The sequence below is a fragment of the Scardinius erythrophthalmus genome (genome assembly GCF_964197995.2).
Source record: "Scardinius erythrophthalmus genome assembly, chromosome: 14".
Taxonomy (NCBI): Eukaryota; Metazoa; Chordata; class Actinopteri; order Cypriniformes; family Leuciscidae; genus Scardinius; species Scardinius erythrophthalmus.
This window is the reverse complement of record NC_138234.1, coordinates 13,830,407-13,843,502: the sequence shown is the minus strand read 5'-3', so window position 1 is coordinate 13,843,502 and position 13,096 is coordinate 13,830,407. Positions and strand designations below refer to the sequence as shown.

The 13,096-nt window shown below is 40.9% G+C and overlaps 1 protein-coding gene across 1 annotated transcript; it reads right to left on the bottom strand.

Moving 5' to 3' along the window:
• Positions 1 to 157: 157 nt before the first annotated feature.
• On the bottom strand, positions 158 to 7,045 carry LOC308701389 (uncharacterized protein). Its single transcript, XM_081383651.1, has 4 exons — positions 6,923 to 7,045; positions 1,377 to 1,673; positions 1,055 to 1,189; positions 158 to 496 (listed from the first exon to the last, which is right to left on the bottom strand). Exons 1-4 carry the CDS (start codon positions 6,969 to 6,971, stop codon positions 279 to 281), a joined length of 699 nt encoding a protein of 232 aa, XP_081239777.1. The 5' UTR covers positions 6,972 to 7,045; the 3' UTR covers positions 158 to 278.
• Between the last annotated feature and the right edge of the window lie 6,051 nt (positions 7,046 to 13,096).

Here is a 13,096-nt window from a genome sequence, read left to right as displayed (position 1 = left end):
CCTGCAAGTAAATCACGTGAAATCAGTGAATCACATATCCACACAACTGCTATCTGAATCATTTAGCAGTTGTAAAATATGATCAGTGCTCTATCATTTTATGACATTATAAAAATACAGTAGAACAGATCTAACAAAAAACAAGCTCCACAGTATTGTAAAAACAAATCTTTATTAAATAAAGTCACCAAAAATGTGAAAAAAAAAAAAATCAAATCTGTTAATAAATAGCTGTGAAAGGAATAGGAAATGTGCAATGCATTGATGTGTGGTTTGCTTTAATTCTCAACATTATTACTTAATGTTCTGCACAATTCATAGTGATGGTCTGATTCCTCATCAGCCTGGTGGTAACGTTTAGTCTCTCCTAGTCTGATCAGCTGTCTTCTCGTAGATCTGATGTCATAAAGCAGCACAGCAACGGTAGCCAAGGCCAGCAGAAAAGAGAGAGCCAATCGAATCACAGCTTCAGTAAAACTACAACAGTGGATGTGGTCTGAAAAACATAAAAACACAGAATCAGAATCGTGAATTAAGTCTCTTTTAAACCAAATTACAGGTGACAGTTTTGTTGGTTATTATTAGGAGTTCCAATATCCAGTAGGTTGACAATGTGTGCAAATTTGTTTTGCAATACACGCAACACTTCCCTAACGCTTGTCTGCTGTCTGTTCTCCATTCTTATAAACTCCGAAAAAGCAAGCAAGCAAATGCTTCAAACACCCAATATCCATTAACCGTAAATCCCAGGGAATACATGAGCTGATCAAACGAAAACCTTGAATGCATTGTAAATTCACTTTGGGTAAAAGCATCTGCCAAATGCATAAAGGCAAGTTTTAATTGGTTTATGCAGTCGATTATAGGCCAATCAACAGCAGAAATATGAATAATATATACTACGCCAATTAAAATGTGTTGGGTTTTGACTTTAATCAGGCCACTGTGAACTTACAGTGGATTTCAGAGTGAAATACTAATATCACACTGATTTACCTGAACACATCTAACAGAGTTCTGCTCTGTAAATAAAAGCTAATCATCAGTGATGTACCTGAACTTGGCTTATGGAGTTCAGTATTGTTGTTATTTTCCACTTGATTGACTGTTGATTTGTTCATCACAAAGCTGGACGTCACATAATTTGAGCTTGGTGATCTTTCCGGTGATGAAGTACTTCGTGGAGATTCTGTTAATGACAGATGATACTGTGACGTTAGTCTCATCACACACACACTTTTATTCAGCCAATATCATAAAATGTGGATATAAAGAATATTGAAAATAATAGAGAAGTAACATTTAAGAATTATGCAATGACAAATTTATAATTCAAATGAAGTTTAGTGTAAATTAAGCCATAATGGTAAACTCACCATTGACAGTAACACTGAAACTCAAGTATTTGGTCTCATCGCCACTAAGTGTTAGTTGATAAAGTCCAGAGTCTGTGGTTCTGATGTTTGTGATGGTCAGAGATCCAGTTTGATCCAGTTTCAGTGTGTCTCTATTATAGGTTGTGTTGGTTTGCGTGAGTCTGCTAAATTCAGCGATTCTTGTGCTTCTGAATGTCCACTGTATCGTCAAATATTTCTGTGTTTCAGTAACATCAGAGTTTAGAGTGACAGAATCTCCCTCCATCACTGACACTGACTTCACTGCATCTGTCACATCTGGAAAAAAAAAAAGAAAGAAATATATTTTGTCGCATATTAAAGGTCTGTTGATGATATCAACAAAGATTTAACAATAACTACATTACAAATACATAAAATTACACAATTAGGCTGTTCAGTATAATTGAGGAAAACATTTTATCGACAACTTTAATAAAATATAGACACATAATGATGCTCTGAGGCACACAAAGGACAACAAAGCCCATATTCCAGGGCCATACTCTGGCCCCAGTCTAAAATACATCCCTATGTACAATAAATATCATTTACACAAGGTCTGTGCTTTTGAAGAGTATTTGCAAGACTGCAGAACTGCAGGTCAACACAGGTCAAGCTGTTTTGGTGGTTCTGAAATTATTTGTTCCTCATTAATGGACACAATCAATTCTTCTTTTTGAATGGCACGTGATATTTCTTCAGCACTCGTTTTTGCGTGCTAACAGAAGTGAAACATAAAACACTCACTCAGCTGATTCAATCTAATTCAGTTCACTGATAGTTCATGGACTAATTTAGTTTTCATACTGAGGAAATTAAATGTTATAAACCACCTTAAATTAGCTAAATGCCTTTTGAAAACATGTTAATAATATCCTCCTGAGACCCAGAAAAAAAAGGGTTTTGAATTTCGTTTTTTTTGTTCATGTCATCACATTGTTTAGAGCATAAGAAACAAATGGTGAAAAAATATATATATTTTTGAAAAATATTTAATTCATATGTTATGCTATGTCCTTTGTAGTGACTAAACAGGACTAAGTTGTTTAAAAAATAAAATGACATGAAGTTATATGTATAGGCAAAAACAATAGGATTTTTTTTTAATCACCAATAAATTTTGGGGTTTCAGGATTTCTTTTAACCCAAAATTTGTATAAAGATGATTCTCAACTATGTTATGAAAGATATAACTGTCACAGTGTCTGGTTTGTGTCTCGTTTTTCACGGTGTCCCTCACATTGACTACAATTCCCAGCATTCTGTCTGTCACTTATCACTGTTCATTACACTCAGCTGTTGCCCGTAATCTGTCCCAGCTGTTCATTGTTAGCCCTGTTAGATCTGTGTGTATTTATTCTCTGCCTGTTTCTGTATGTGTACGGAGTCGTTAATTTGTGTCACCACACTTCTTGTCTGTTTATATCTGTTCTTGTTTGGATTGCTTCTCTGGATTTTTGACCTCTGCATGGATTACAACGATGTTGGATTGCCCTCTTAATAAATTACTGCACTTGGATTTTCCTGCTTCCCGTGTGCATCCATGACAGAACGACTCCGTCACCATAAATCCAGCGGTAATTTTCATTTTTTATTATTTTTTGTAGGATCTCGTCCCCAGTTACTATGTGGATTCCACGTAGCGAACTTTCTCCCGCAGAGAGAGAGAAGGGCATCTCTTTACTAGAGTATTTTTCTAGATGTGCACAAAGGCATGAGGAAATCAGGATAGCTGAAGCTTCACCACGGGTCTCATCGAGCGCTGGGACTTCGTCGATGGTTTCGTCCAGTTCAGAGACGGTACACATCCGTCAGAAGGGAAGAAGGAGGAGGAGACCTGCGTCGGCCCAGTCAGAGACTGTCCGCGTCCCGTCTGCCCAGTCAGAGACTGTCCACGTCACGTCTGCCCAGTCAGAGACTGTTCACATTCCGTCTGCCCAGCCGGAGACTGTCTGCGTCACGCCTGCCGAGCCTGTGTCTTCGGACAAGATGGCTGCCACAGAGACTGTTCACGTCACGCCTGCCGAGCCTGTGTCTTCGGACAAGATGGCTGCCACAGAGACTGTTCACGTCACGCCTGCCGAGCCTGTGTCTTCGGACAAGATGGCCGCCGCCGAGCCTGTTCACGTCACGCCTGCCGAGCCTGTGTCTTTGGATAAGATGGCCGCCGCCGAGCCTGTTCACGTCACGCCTGCCGAGCCTGTGTCTTCGGACAAGATGGCCACCGCCGAGCCTGTTCACGTCACACCTGCTGAACCTGTGTCTTCGGACAAGATGGCCGCCGCCGAGAGTGTTCACATCACGTTTGCCGAGCTTGTGTCCCCTGACAAGATGGCCGTCATCGAGCCTGTGTCTGTTCCTGAGCCGGTGGTGTCGGTTCCTGAGCCTGAGCCGGTGGCGTCTGTTCCTGAGCCCTCAGTGACCGCGACACTGGGCATTATGGCCACAGCCATGTGGTGTGTGTGGGCTACGCACACACTTGGGCCGGTGGTGTCTGTTCCTGAGCCGGTGGTGCCAGTGTCTGTTCCTGAGCCGGTGGTGCCAGTGTCTGTTCCTGAGCCGGTGGTGCCAGTGTCTGTTCCTGAGCCGGTGGAGCCAGTGTCTGTTCCTGAGCCGGAGCCAGTGTCTGTTCCTGAGCCGGGGCCAGTGTCTGTTCCGGAGCCTGTGTCTGTTCCTGGGCCTGTGCCTGGGTCTGTGCCTGTGTCTGTTTCTGTGCCTGTGTCTGTTTCTGTGTCTGTTCCTGGGCCGGTGGTGTCTGTTCCTGAGTCGGTGGTGCCAGTTCCAGTGCCTGAGTCGGTGGTGCCAGTTCCAGTGCCTGAGTCGGTGGTGCCAGTTCCAGTGCCTGAGTCGGTGGTGCCAGTTCCAGTGCCTGAGTCGGTGGTGCCAGTTCCAGTGCCTGAGTCGGTGGTGCCAGTTCCAGTGCCTGAGTCGGTGGGGCCAGTTCCAGTGCCTGAGTCGGTGGGGCCAGTTCCAGTGCCTGAACCGGTGGGGCCAGTTCCAGTGCCTGAACCGGTGGTGCCTGAGACGGTGGTGCCAGTTCCAGTGCCTGAGTCGGTGGTGCCAGTTCCAGTGCCAGTTCCGGTGGTTCCAGTGCCTGAGCCGGTGGTGCCAGTTCCAGTGCCTGAGCCGGTGGTGCCAGTTCCAGTGCCTGAGCCGGTGGTGCCAGTTCCAGTGCCTGAGCCGGTGGTGCCAGTTCCAGTGCCTGAACCGGTGGTGTCTGTTCCAGTTCCTGAGCCGTGGCCGCCTGAGGGATCGTCTCCGCCCTGGCCGCCCGAGGGAAAGTCTCCGCCCTGGCCGCCCGAGGGAAAGTCTCCGCCCTGGCCGCCCGAGGGAAAGTCTCCGCCCTGGCCGCCCGAGGGAAAGTCTCCGCCCTGGCCGCCCGAGGTAGAGTCTCCGCCCTGGCCGCCCGAGGGAGAGTCTTCGCCCTGGCCACCTGAGGAAAGGTCTCTGCCCTGGCCGCCCGATGGACTGACGTTTCTGCCCTGGCCGTCTGCACAGCTTGCTTCGCCCTGGCCACCTGAGGAAAAGTTTCTGCCCAGGCCGTCCGAGGGGTTGTCTCCGCCTTGGCCGCCCGAAGGACCTGCCCCGTCCCGGTCGCCTGCACAGCCGGATCCGCCGTGGCCGCCCGAGGGGTCGTCTCTGCCGTGGCCGCCCGAGGGGTCGTCTCTGCCGTGGCCGCCCGAGGGGTCGTCTCCGCCGTGGCCGCCCGAGGGGTCGTCTCCGCCGTGGCCGCCCGAGGGGTCGTCTCCGCCGTGGCCGCCCGAGGGGTTGTCTCCGCCTTGGCCGCCCGAAGGACCTGCCCCGTCTCGGTCGCCTGCACAGCCGGATCCGCCTTGGCCGCCCGAGGGGTCGTCTCCGCCGTGGCCGCCTGAGGGGTCGTCTCCGCCTTGGCCGCCCGAAGGACCTGCCCCGTCCCGGTCGCCTGCACAGCTGGATCCGCCCTGGCCGCCCGAGGGAAAGTCTCCGCCCTGGCCGCTCGAGGGACTGTCGTCTCCGCTCTGGCCGCCAGATGAACTGTCACTCCCTGTCCCCGTTTCCCCCCATGGACCTGGCCCACCTTCCCTCCCCCTGATCCTCCACCATTCCACCTCCCTCCTGAACTCTTGTGTTGTGTTTTAGTGTTGTCATGGAGCGTCTGGTAGCCGCTCCGTAGAGGGGGGGTTATGTCACAGTGTCTGGTTTGTGTCTCGTTTTTCACGGTGTCCCTCACATTGACTACAATTCCCAGCATTCTGTCTGTCACTTATCACTGTTCATTACACTCAGCTGTTGCCCGTAATCTGTCCCAGCTGTTCATTGTTAGCCCTGTTAGATCTGTGTGTATTTATTCTCTGCCTGTTTCTGTATGTGTACGGAGTCGTTAATTTGTGTCACCACACTTCTTGTCTGTTTATATCTGTTCTTGTTTGGATTGCTTCTCTGGATTTTTGACCTCTGCATGGATTACAACGATGTTGGATTGCCCTCTTAATAAATTACTGCACTTGGATTTTCCTGCTTCCCGTGTGCATCCATGACAATAACGGAATGAATTGATACACCATTTTACTTTAAGCAATATGTGGGTAAAATGGCCATAAATGAATATTCCCATTCAATGCAATGCATCTATACACTGTATCTAATTTGCACATTAATGTGTTCTTGGAGCAACATTTAATAAAAAAAGAAGTGTAATAATTGGAATAATAATTGCCAACATTTTAAAAATAATATCTAATATTTCATAGAAATATTGATGTATAATTTATTTCCACTTGTTGTGTCTCCCAAAATGCCTGATAAACATCATTTAAGTCCTGATGTCCTCTACTGTGGAGTATGAAATTAATTCCCTGTTCTGTAACAGAAAGTCATTTTTTGATTTGAAACCCCATAACGTTTTCCATAACGTTGGTGTATGAAATACACTTTGAAAATTAGTCCGATTTAAATTATAATTACAATATATTATCATTTTTCCTACATTTGATCACTAAATTAATGTCAAGCATTTTTAAGGAGAAGTTGTTTTCATGGTGAAACCTCCAAACATTTGGCATCTCTGAAAAGCCCTGAATGTGCTCTTTACAGGACACCCAGGCTGTGACATGTGACATGTATCATGTCAGAGAAATTCACTAAAATATCCATCAATTTATTTCGAATTTGTCCATTTTCAGTGTTTTACAAGATAAACTTTGTTTTGGTTTGTTTCTAGTTGAATTCCAAAATTACTAACCACACTCCAAAACTAATAAAAAAAAATAGCTTACTCTTGTAAACATGTAGGCTATCTGACAAAACTTTCTTTACGAAAAAAAAGCATGGTTATTCCATGGTAACAACAAATTAACCATGGTTTCGTTACAAAAAAAATATATTAACTATGATATTTTTGTGATTATAGCCTACAAAGGGCAATCAGTACACCAAATAAACATGGTTTAACTATAATAAAAACATGGTTAATTTTCGAAAGCAGTAAAATAACATGCTAACAAGAATAAATGAAGTTAAGTCATAAAAACACATTCATAACTTACCAACCAGACGACACAAGCTCAAACAGAACAAAACAAAAGCGTTAACCATCTTCCCTGTCCGTTTGTTAACCACGATGTAAATGTGTGAAACTGAAATGATCCCGATTTTTGTAGCCGCATCATGTCGTCAGATCCCGGAGATCGTCGCTAGTAGGCGTTCCCACATCCCATTGCTGGTTGCCTAGTAACGTTTATGAGTGACAGAAGTGGCTGTCAATGTTGTTGACATTGATTACGTTTTCTCACCACTAAAAATGAACATTTTGAAAGGGGAATATCGTATATAAATGAAATGTCCATAAACGCTTAATATCAAACATGAACTAGAAATTGCATGCTCTTTAAAGATCTTTATTCCAGACGAAACAAGAGTCGATCATTGTAGAGGAGTTTGGCATAACTACTACTGTAAATAAACAATATAAATGAACATACTATATGTAACAATCAAATGATGATGAGACAAATTTAGCTGCGTTTTGGAACCATAAATAGAAATCTTAGTGGGGAAATTAAGGGAAGTCCCTATTAAATGCAATATAGAAACATTTGAGTTTTTTTTTTATTATTATTATTATTACAATATTCAAAAATCAGCTAGATTTCAGTTAAGACATAGTCTACGTGATTAAACTCTCAAATAAATAACACAGATTAATGTAGTACAATATTGGAATAACTTTTGCTTGCTCGGTTGCTGCCACCACCTTTAATTATTTAAGCCAGTATACACACCACACACCACCACAACTTCAATCAAAATATGTTGTTTTATTATTAGAGGGGACTACAGGGACAGACTAAACACAACCTGGAAAGCCATAGAACTACACAGAGCACTACGTGAATTTACTCACTCCATTGGTGACAAACCCCAGAATCAATTACAGATAGTGGTACTTCAAACTCATTTAAAACCTCAACCTCATACACATCCAAAAACCCTAAACCCTCCCTGTTTCAGTTCCAGCCACCCACTACCACCCTCTGTTAAGAAGCACCCCTCCCAATTGTGGGAATTCCACACTGTTCCGAGAAGTGAAATGTGAGTGGCGCGTTGTCACTTCCCTGTAGGGGTTCAATCTTCAGCTGCTGGCAGGAGCCGCCACTGGCATGTCACGTGAACTGTCATTGGCTGGCTATAGTCAGGTTTTATGTTTTGTAATGTTTTATGCATCTGTTGATATGATTATGTTCTTTTGCATGTTTGGCGTTTTAGAGAATTTTATCCCAATTAAACCAGTCAAATATGACCGTGATCAGACTGGCAGCTGCCAGCCAGCCACTGACAGGTCACGTGACATGCCAGTGGCGGCTCCTGCCAGCCAGCTGAAGATTGAACCCCCACTGTCACTTCAGCACTCATGATGATGTCACAAAAGTGAAATCCTACTGTAAGTGTTTCAGAAGGCCAAAGTCCAGACGGGCTTTTGCAATTCCATAGCAGCAGCTTGCAGAAACGTCTCGGTTACTAACATAACCTCGGTTCCCTAAGATGAGTTTTCCCTTAGCGTAAGCTACTTGTGCAATAGGAGAGACCTCTCGAAAGGGAACTCTTCTTTGTTTATTTTTATTTTCTGTTTTACATACATCCCCATTTCCAGAAAAGTTGTAACAATTTGGAAAATGCAATGAAATCAAGAATATGAGATTTGTCAATTCTCTTGATATACTTTATTTAATTAACAAAAGAAGAAAAGATTTCCAATGTGGTCTTTTCACTGACCACCTTAAATATATTTTATAAATATAAGCACATTTAGAATTTGATGGCTACAACATACTCCAAAAATGTTAGGAGGAATGTTTATCACTGTGTCACATCATCTCCTTTTAATTAGGTGTTTTAATCATTTGGGAATGAAGGATACCAATTGTTAACATTGCCATTTTTCAAGTAATTTTTTTTTAAATCTCACCTGATACATCTGCTACACAGTGTGTTGTTGTTGTCTGTTTCTTCTTTTCATGAATGGCCATACATTTCCAATAAGACGTTTGCTTTTGCATTTACATATGCCATTTAGGCCTATGCATTTGGCAGACGCTTTTATCCAAAGTGACTACATTGCATTTCAAGGTACACATTTACATTCTTATCAATTCTTTCTTTCCCTGGGAATCGAATCCATGACCTTGGCGTTACAAGTGCCAACGCTCTATTGTTTGAGCTACAGGAAAGTAAAAAAAAAAAAAAAATCATATTCAGTCACAAGGTAGCACTAAAGTATCTGCTTTATCAGCGCTAAAAAAACGTTTGCTTTTTGCATTTGTCACTGATGAATGTCTTTTGTCTCTGCCACTAAAAATGTTATGCCCGTTTTCCCCCAAAAAAGCTGAATCATAAAATGGCCTGATTATTTGTAAGCGGCATATACATATTTTCAAGGAATATTTATTTAAATGATATTAGATATTTTTCCAGTGACTATGACTACAGACAGATTTTACAGACATGGTCTGGCTGAGATTTTTCAATTTTTTTCCTATAAGGCTGTTTTTTTTTTTTTTTTTTTTTTTTCATACTTGCTGAAGGTATACTGAAAAGAAGGCTGGTTTGCTTGCAGACATTGTACATAATCGACCAATCATGGCCTGGGATCTACAGAAACAGTCAAACAAAGCGATGTATGAGGCTATAGAGAACTCATCAATAAGGAACCAAAGCCAAATCCCAGATATTTCAGGCAATTTATAAATCCTGGCCAAGAAAATGTCTTAGGGAAATAATTGTGTACAGCATACTTCCCCAATGCAGATGAAACTGCTTTAGCGCCACCTTGTGCCTGAATATGAAAACACTTTTTTTTTTTCATTATATTCAAGCAATGGTCTTTGTGTTCAGAAATGTTTTTTTTTTTTTTGAGAGAGAGAGAGAGAGCCAATTTGGGATGTTTTCAACTCAAGGGCTCTGTAAATATAGGACAGAACACATGTTGGGTTAATTTTACACAGCAAAGTGGGTTGTTTAATTACTGGGTTGATTCATTTTTACTATAGTGCCAACTTTTTTTGTTTGTTATTTTACCTCATACATTAATTATTTTTTATGGATTAACTTAAATACTCTAAACTTTATGAATTTTTTTTAAACCACAAAACCAATGGTTTGCATGATAATTTCTTTATTTTGATCATATTTTACATTATAGCATATTTTATATAGTTTTGAATACATATTGCATTCAAAGCTTGCTAATAATTCAAGCAAAACAGGAAGTTTAAAAATAAATATGTATAAAACTTTAGATTGAGGTGTTTGTTAATGATTGATAACTCATGTACAAATGCTTTATAAATCATTGATAAGCAGTCATAACTGCATGAATAAAAAGAGTGACTAAATCACAACCTGCCAAAATAGTAAAATAGCCATTTTAAGTGCATCATGTTATTTTAAAAGCTCTTAATTTTGATTCAGTCGTCGCCTGCAACAGGTTTACATGCATCAAAAGTCAATAAACTGTTTCATTTTCTCATAATACACATTACATATCACCACATTGTTCAATGATTCTCATTTCCACCATAACGGCACTGGAATGGATCCGAAATATGCTGTGACTGACTCCATAACATGTCCATAAACAATCAGTGGACAGTTCTGAAAACGTATTTTAACTTTCTAAGCATTTATACTCTGTATCTTTGTTTGTATAAAATCATACAATTTTATGCCAGGCACCAGGTGTTTCCATCACACGAAAAGACCGACGCGACACACGTTTAGATTCTTTCTTCAGAAAACTGATGATTTTAGTTCAGGAAATTGTTGATATTACAGGTTTTCTGAATTGCTAAAACACATTTCTTGAAACCATCACTCACTTTCTCAAAACCTTAAACACAAAACCAAATTTTAAAACCACATTCACAGAACCTCTGACAAGCAAAATCAAACAATTGCCTCAAAACCATTTTATCTGTGCTCAAAATCAAACAATGCTCTCAGATCATACACACAGCGAGTCAAAATTATAAACACTAGATCATTCATTAGACACTACATCGAAAAATGGAGAACACTGAATCCAAAGCATGCAGTTACAGAAAAAAGTATATTGTAACAAAGTATACAAATTTTGCAATTCCGTAAAAAAGTATAGTAATGACAACTTACATTAGTAAGGTGAATAAATTGTATACTGCAAGTATAGTATTGTACTGAATATTGAATAGGAGGCCTATCGACTGTCTGTATATTCACTACTTGCATACTGCAAAAATACATTGACCCAACTGCAAAAGCCAAAAAGCTTACATTAAAAAACTCGAAAGAAAAGCATGTCACAGTCAATCAGGGGAGTTGTGCAACTGCAAAATCAAGGTGAGTGAGAGACTGATTCTGCTTCAGCATCATGTCTTCATACTGGTCGGCTTTGTCCAAATCACAGGCAATGTCATCTCTGCAGACAAAGGGAAAAACCCTAAAGCCAGATCCAGCCTTGACAACATTCTCAACATCTTGCTCTTTCTCATCCTCTTCCTCCTTGTTCACCACCTCTTACACATTCTCTTCCTCCTCTCACTCTTATATTGTTTGGTCACATCATTAGAAGTTATGACAACTGTAGTGTTTAGCATTTTGAAACAGAAGTGCATCACAGTGAAAAGGTATTTAGAGTTTTGAAAAAAAAAGAGTGCATGAGATTTGCAGTAACTACCTGAACTTGTTTAATGTTTTACAGAAAGAGTGATTTATTCAACAAATTGGTTTAGACTATTGAGAATTTGGTTCAGAGAATGGGGTTTAGTGTTTTAGCAATTCAGAAAATGTGCCTCCAGATACTGAAGTTACAACATCCACCAACAGGGGTGAATTATATATTCAAAAAGATTTTGCATTTGCAAGTTTTAATGCCTTTAAAAGTGTTGTTTTTCCATATATAGTCAGTAGTTTGTAAAATTCTGACATGTATATTGGTCATAAACCCCTGATAAAAATGCATTTAATACACTATGAAGATTAACTGTGTGTGATGTCTGACCTTTTGACCTTTAGTCTAAATCATTCACACAGTGACATTCAGGATCGCATTAAACACATAGTTGGTGTTACTGTGATTAATGTGACAGTAATGTGTTTAATGTTAAACACAGTCACATAAAGACTGCAGTAATCATTTTTATTTTATTTTGCAACACAGTCTCACTCCCTACTCGTCAAATGTCTGACGCATGGTCAAGGACCCCTGGCGTCAAGTTTCAACGAAAGAGGTGTACCCTTGACGTCGTTTTTCGACGCGGGGGTCCGTCAGATAGACATTCATGTAAACAAAGAGGTGTACCATTTGCGTTGCGTCTCACGGCAGTTCGTGATATGGTCACAGGTCACGCAATTTCATTTATTGATTTTTTAAATGTATTTAGTTATTTTCGCGATTTCAGCACGTTTTTAAAACTAAAGTATTTCAATGGGAAGCATCTTTCGTGATCACAGCACGATTCTTTCTGCCTGTCGGGCTGCAGCAGAGAAGCTGTTTAATCAACATTTATTCACTTATGTTTATATATTTCTTTTAATGTTATTATGTCTTATTGCCAGGGAAGCTGGATTGCTTTGCTGTTTATTGATATGTTTACAATTATATTTTATCAGTAGGAAATCGCGCTGAAGAAGTCTCATTCCGAACACATCGCGATATTTGGCATCAGGTCACGTGTGCCAGATGTTGGAAAGTAACGTTAGTAAATACGGTAGTAAATCGTTGGTAAATATGCTGTCCTAATAATGTTTGATATAATGTCTTTTTCTGTTTGTCGATAGTCACTGCATTATATCTGTCATCTCCACGGAGGCTTTGTGTTTTATTGCTTTCTAATTCAAAACAGGGTGATACTGTCTGTCACGTGACGTGCTATGCCTAAGACCCAGACCTTCTATCAGTTCATCATATTCATATCAGGTTTAAAGTAGTACTATTAGTTCCAAAGTTGTACTTGTAGTAGAAGCACAGTAAAAACAACACTTACCATACTTTTACCACAGTAACATTAGTTTTACTGTGATAAGTGTAGTAAAAAAGACAGTAATCACAAAACTTACCATGCTTTTACCACACTATTGGTAGTTTTAATGTAAAACTTATTGTAAATGCACAGTAACCACAACACGTACCATGCTTTTACCACAGTAACCCTAGTTTTACTGTGATAGGTGTGGTAAAAGGACAG

Coding starts and splice junctions, on each gene's coding strand:
- LOC308701389 (XM_081383651.1), bottom strand. CDS start 6,971: ATGGTTAACGCTTTTGTTTTGTTCTGTTTGAGCTTGTGTCGTCTGGTT. Junction 1,674..6,922: donor GAGCTTGTGTCGTCTGGTTG/GTAAGTTATGAA, acceptor TTTTTTTTCCAG/ATGTGACAGATGCAGTGAAG. Junction 497..1,054: donor ACTCCATAAGCCAAGTTCAG/GTACATCACTGA, acceptor TATGTTTTTCAG/ACCACATCCACTGTTGTAGT.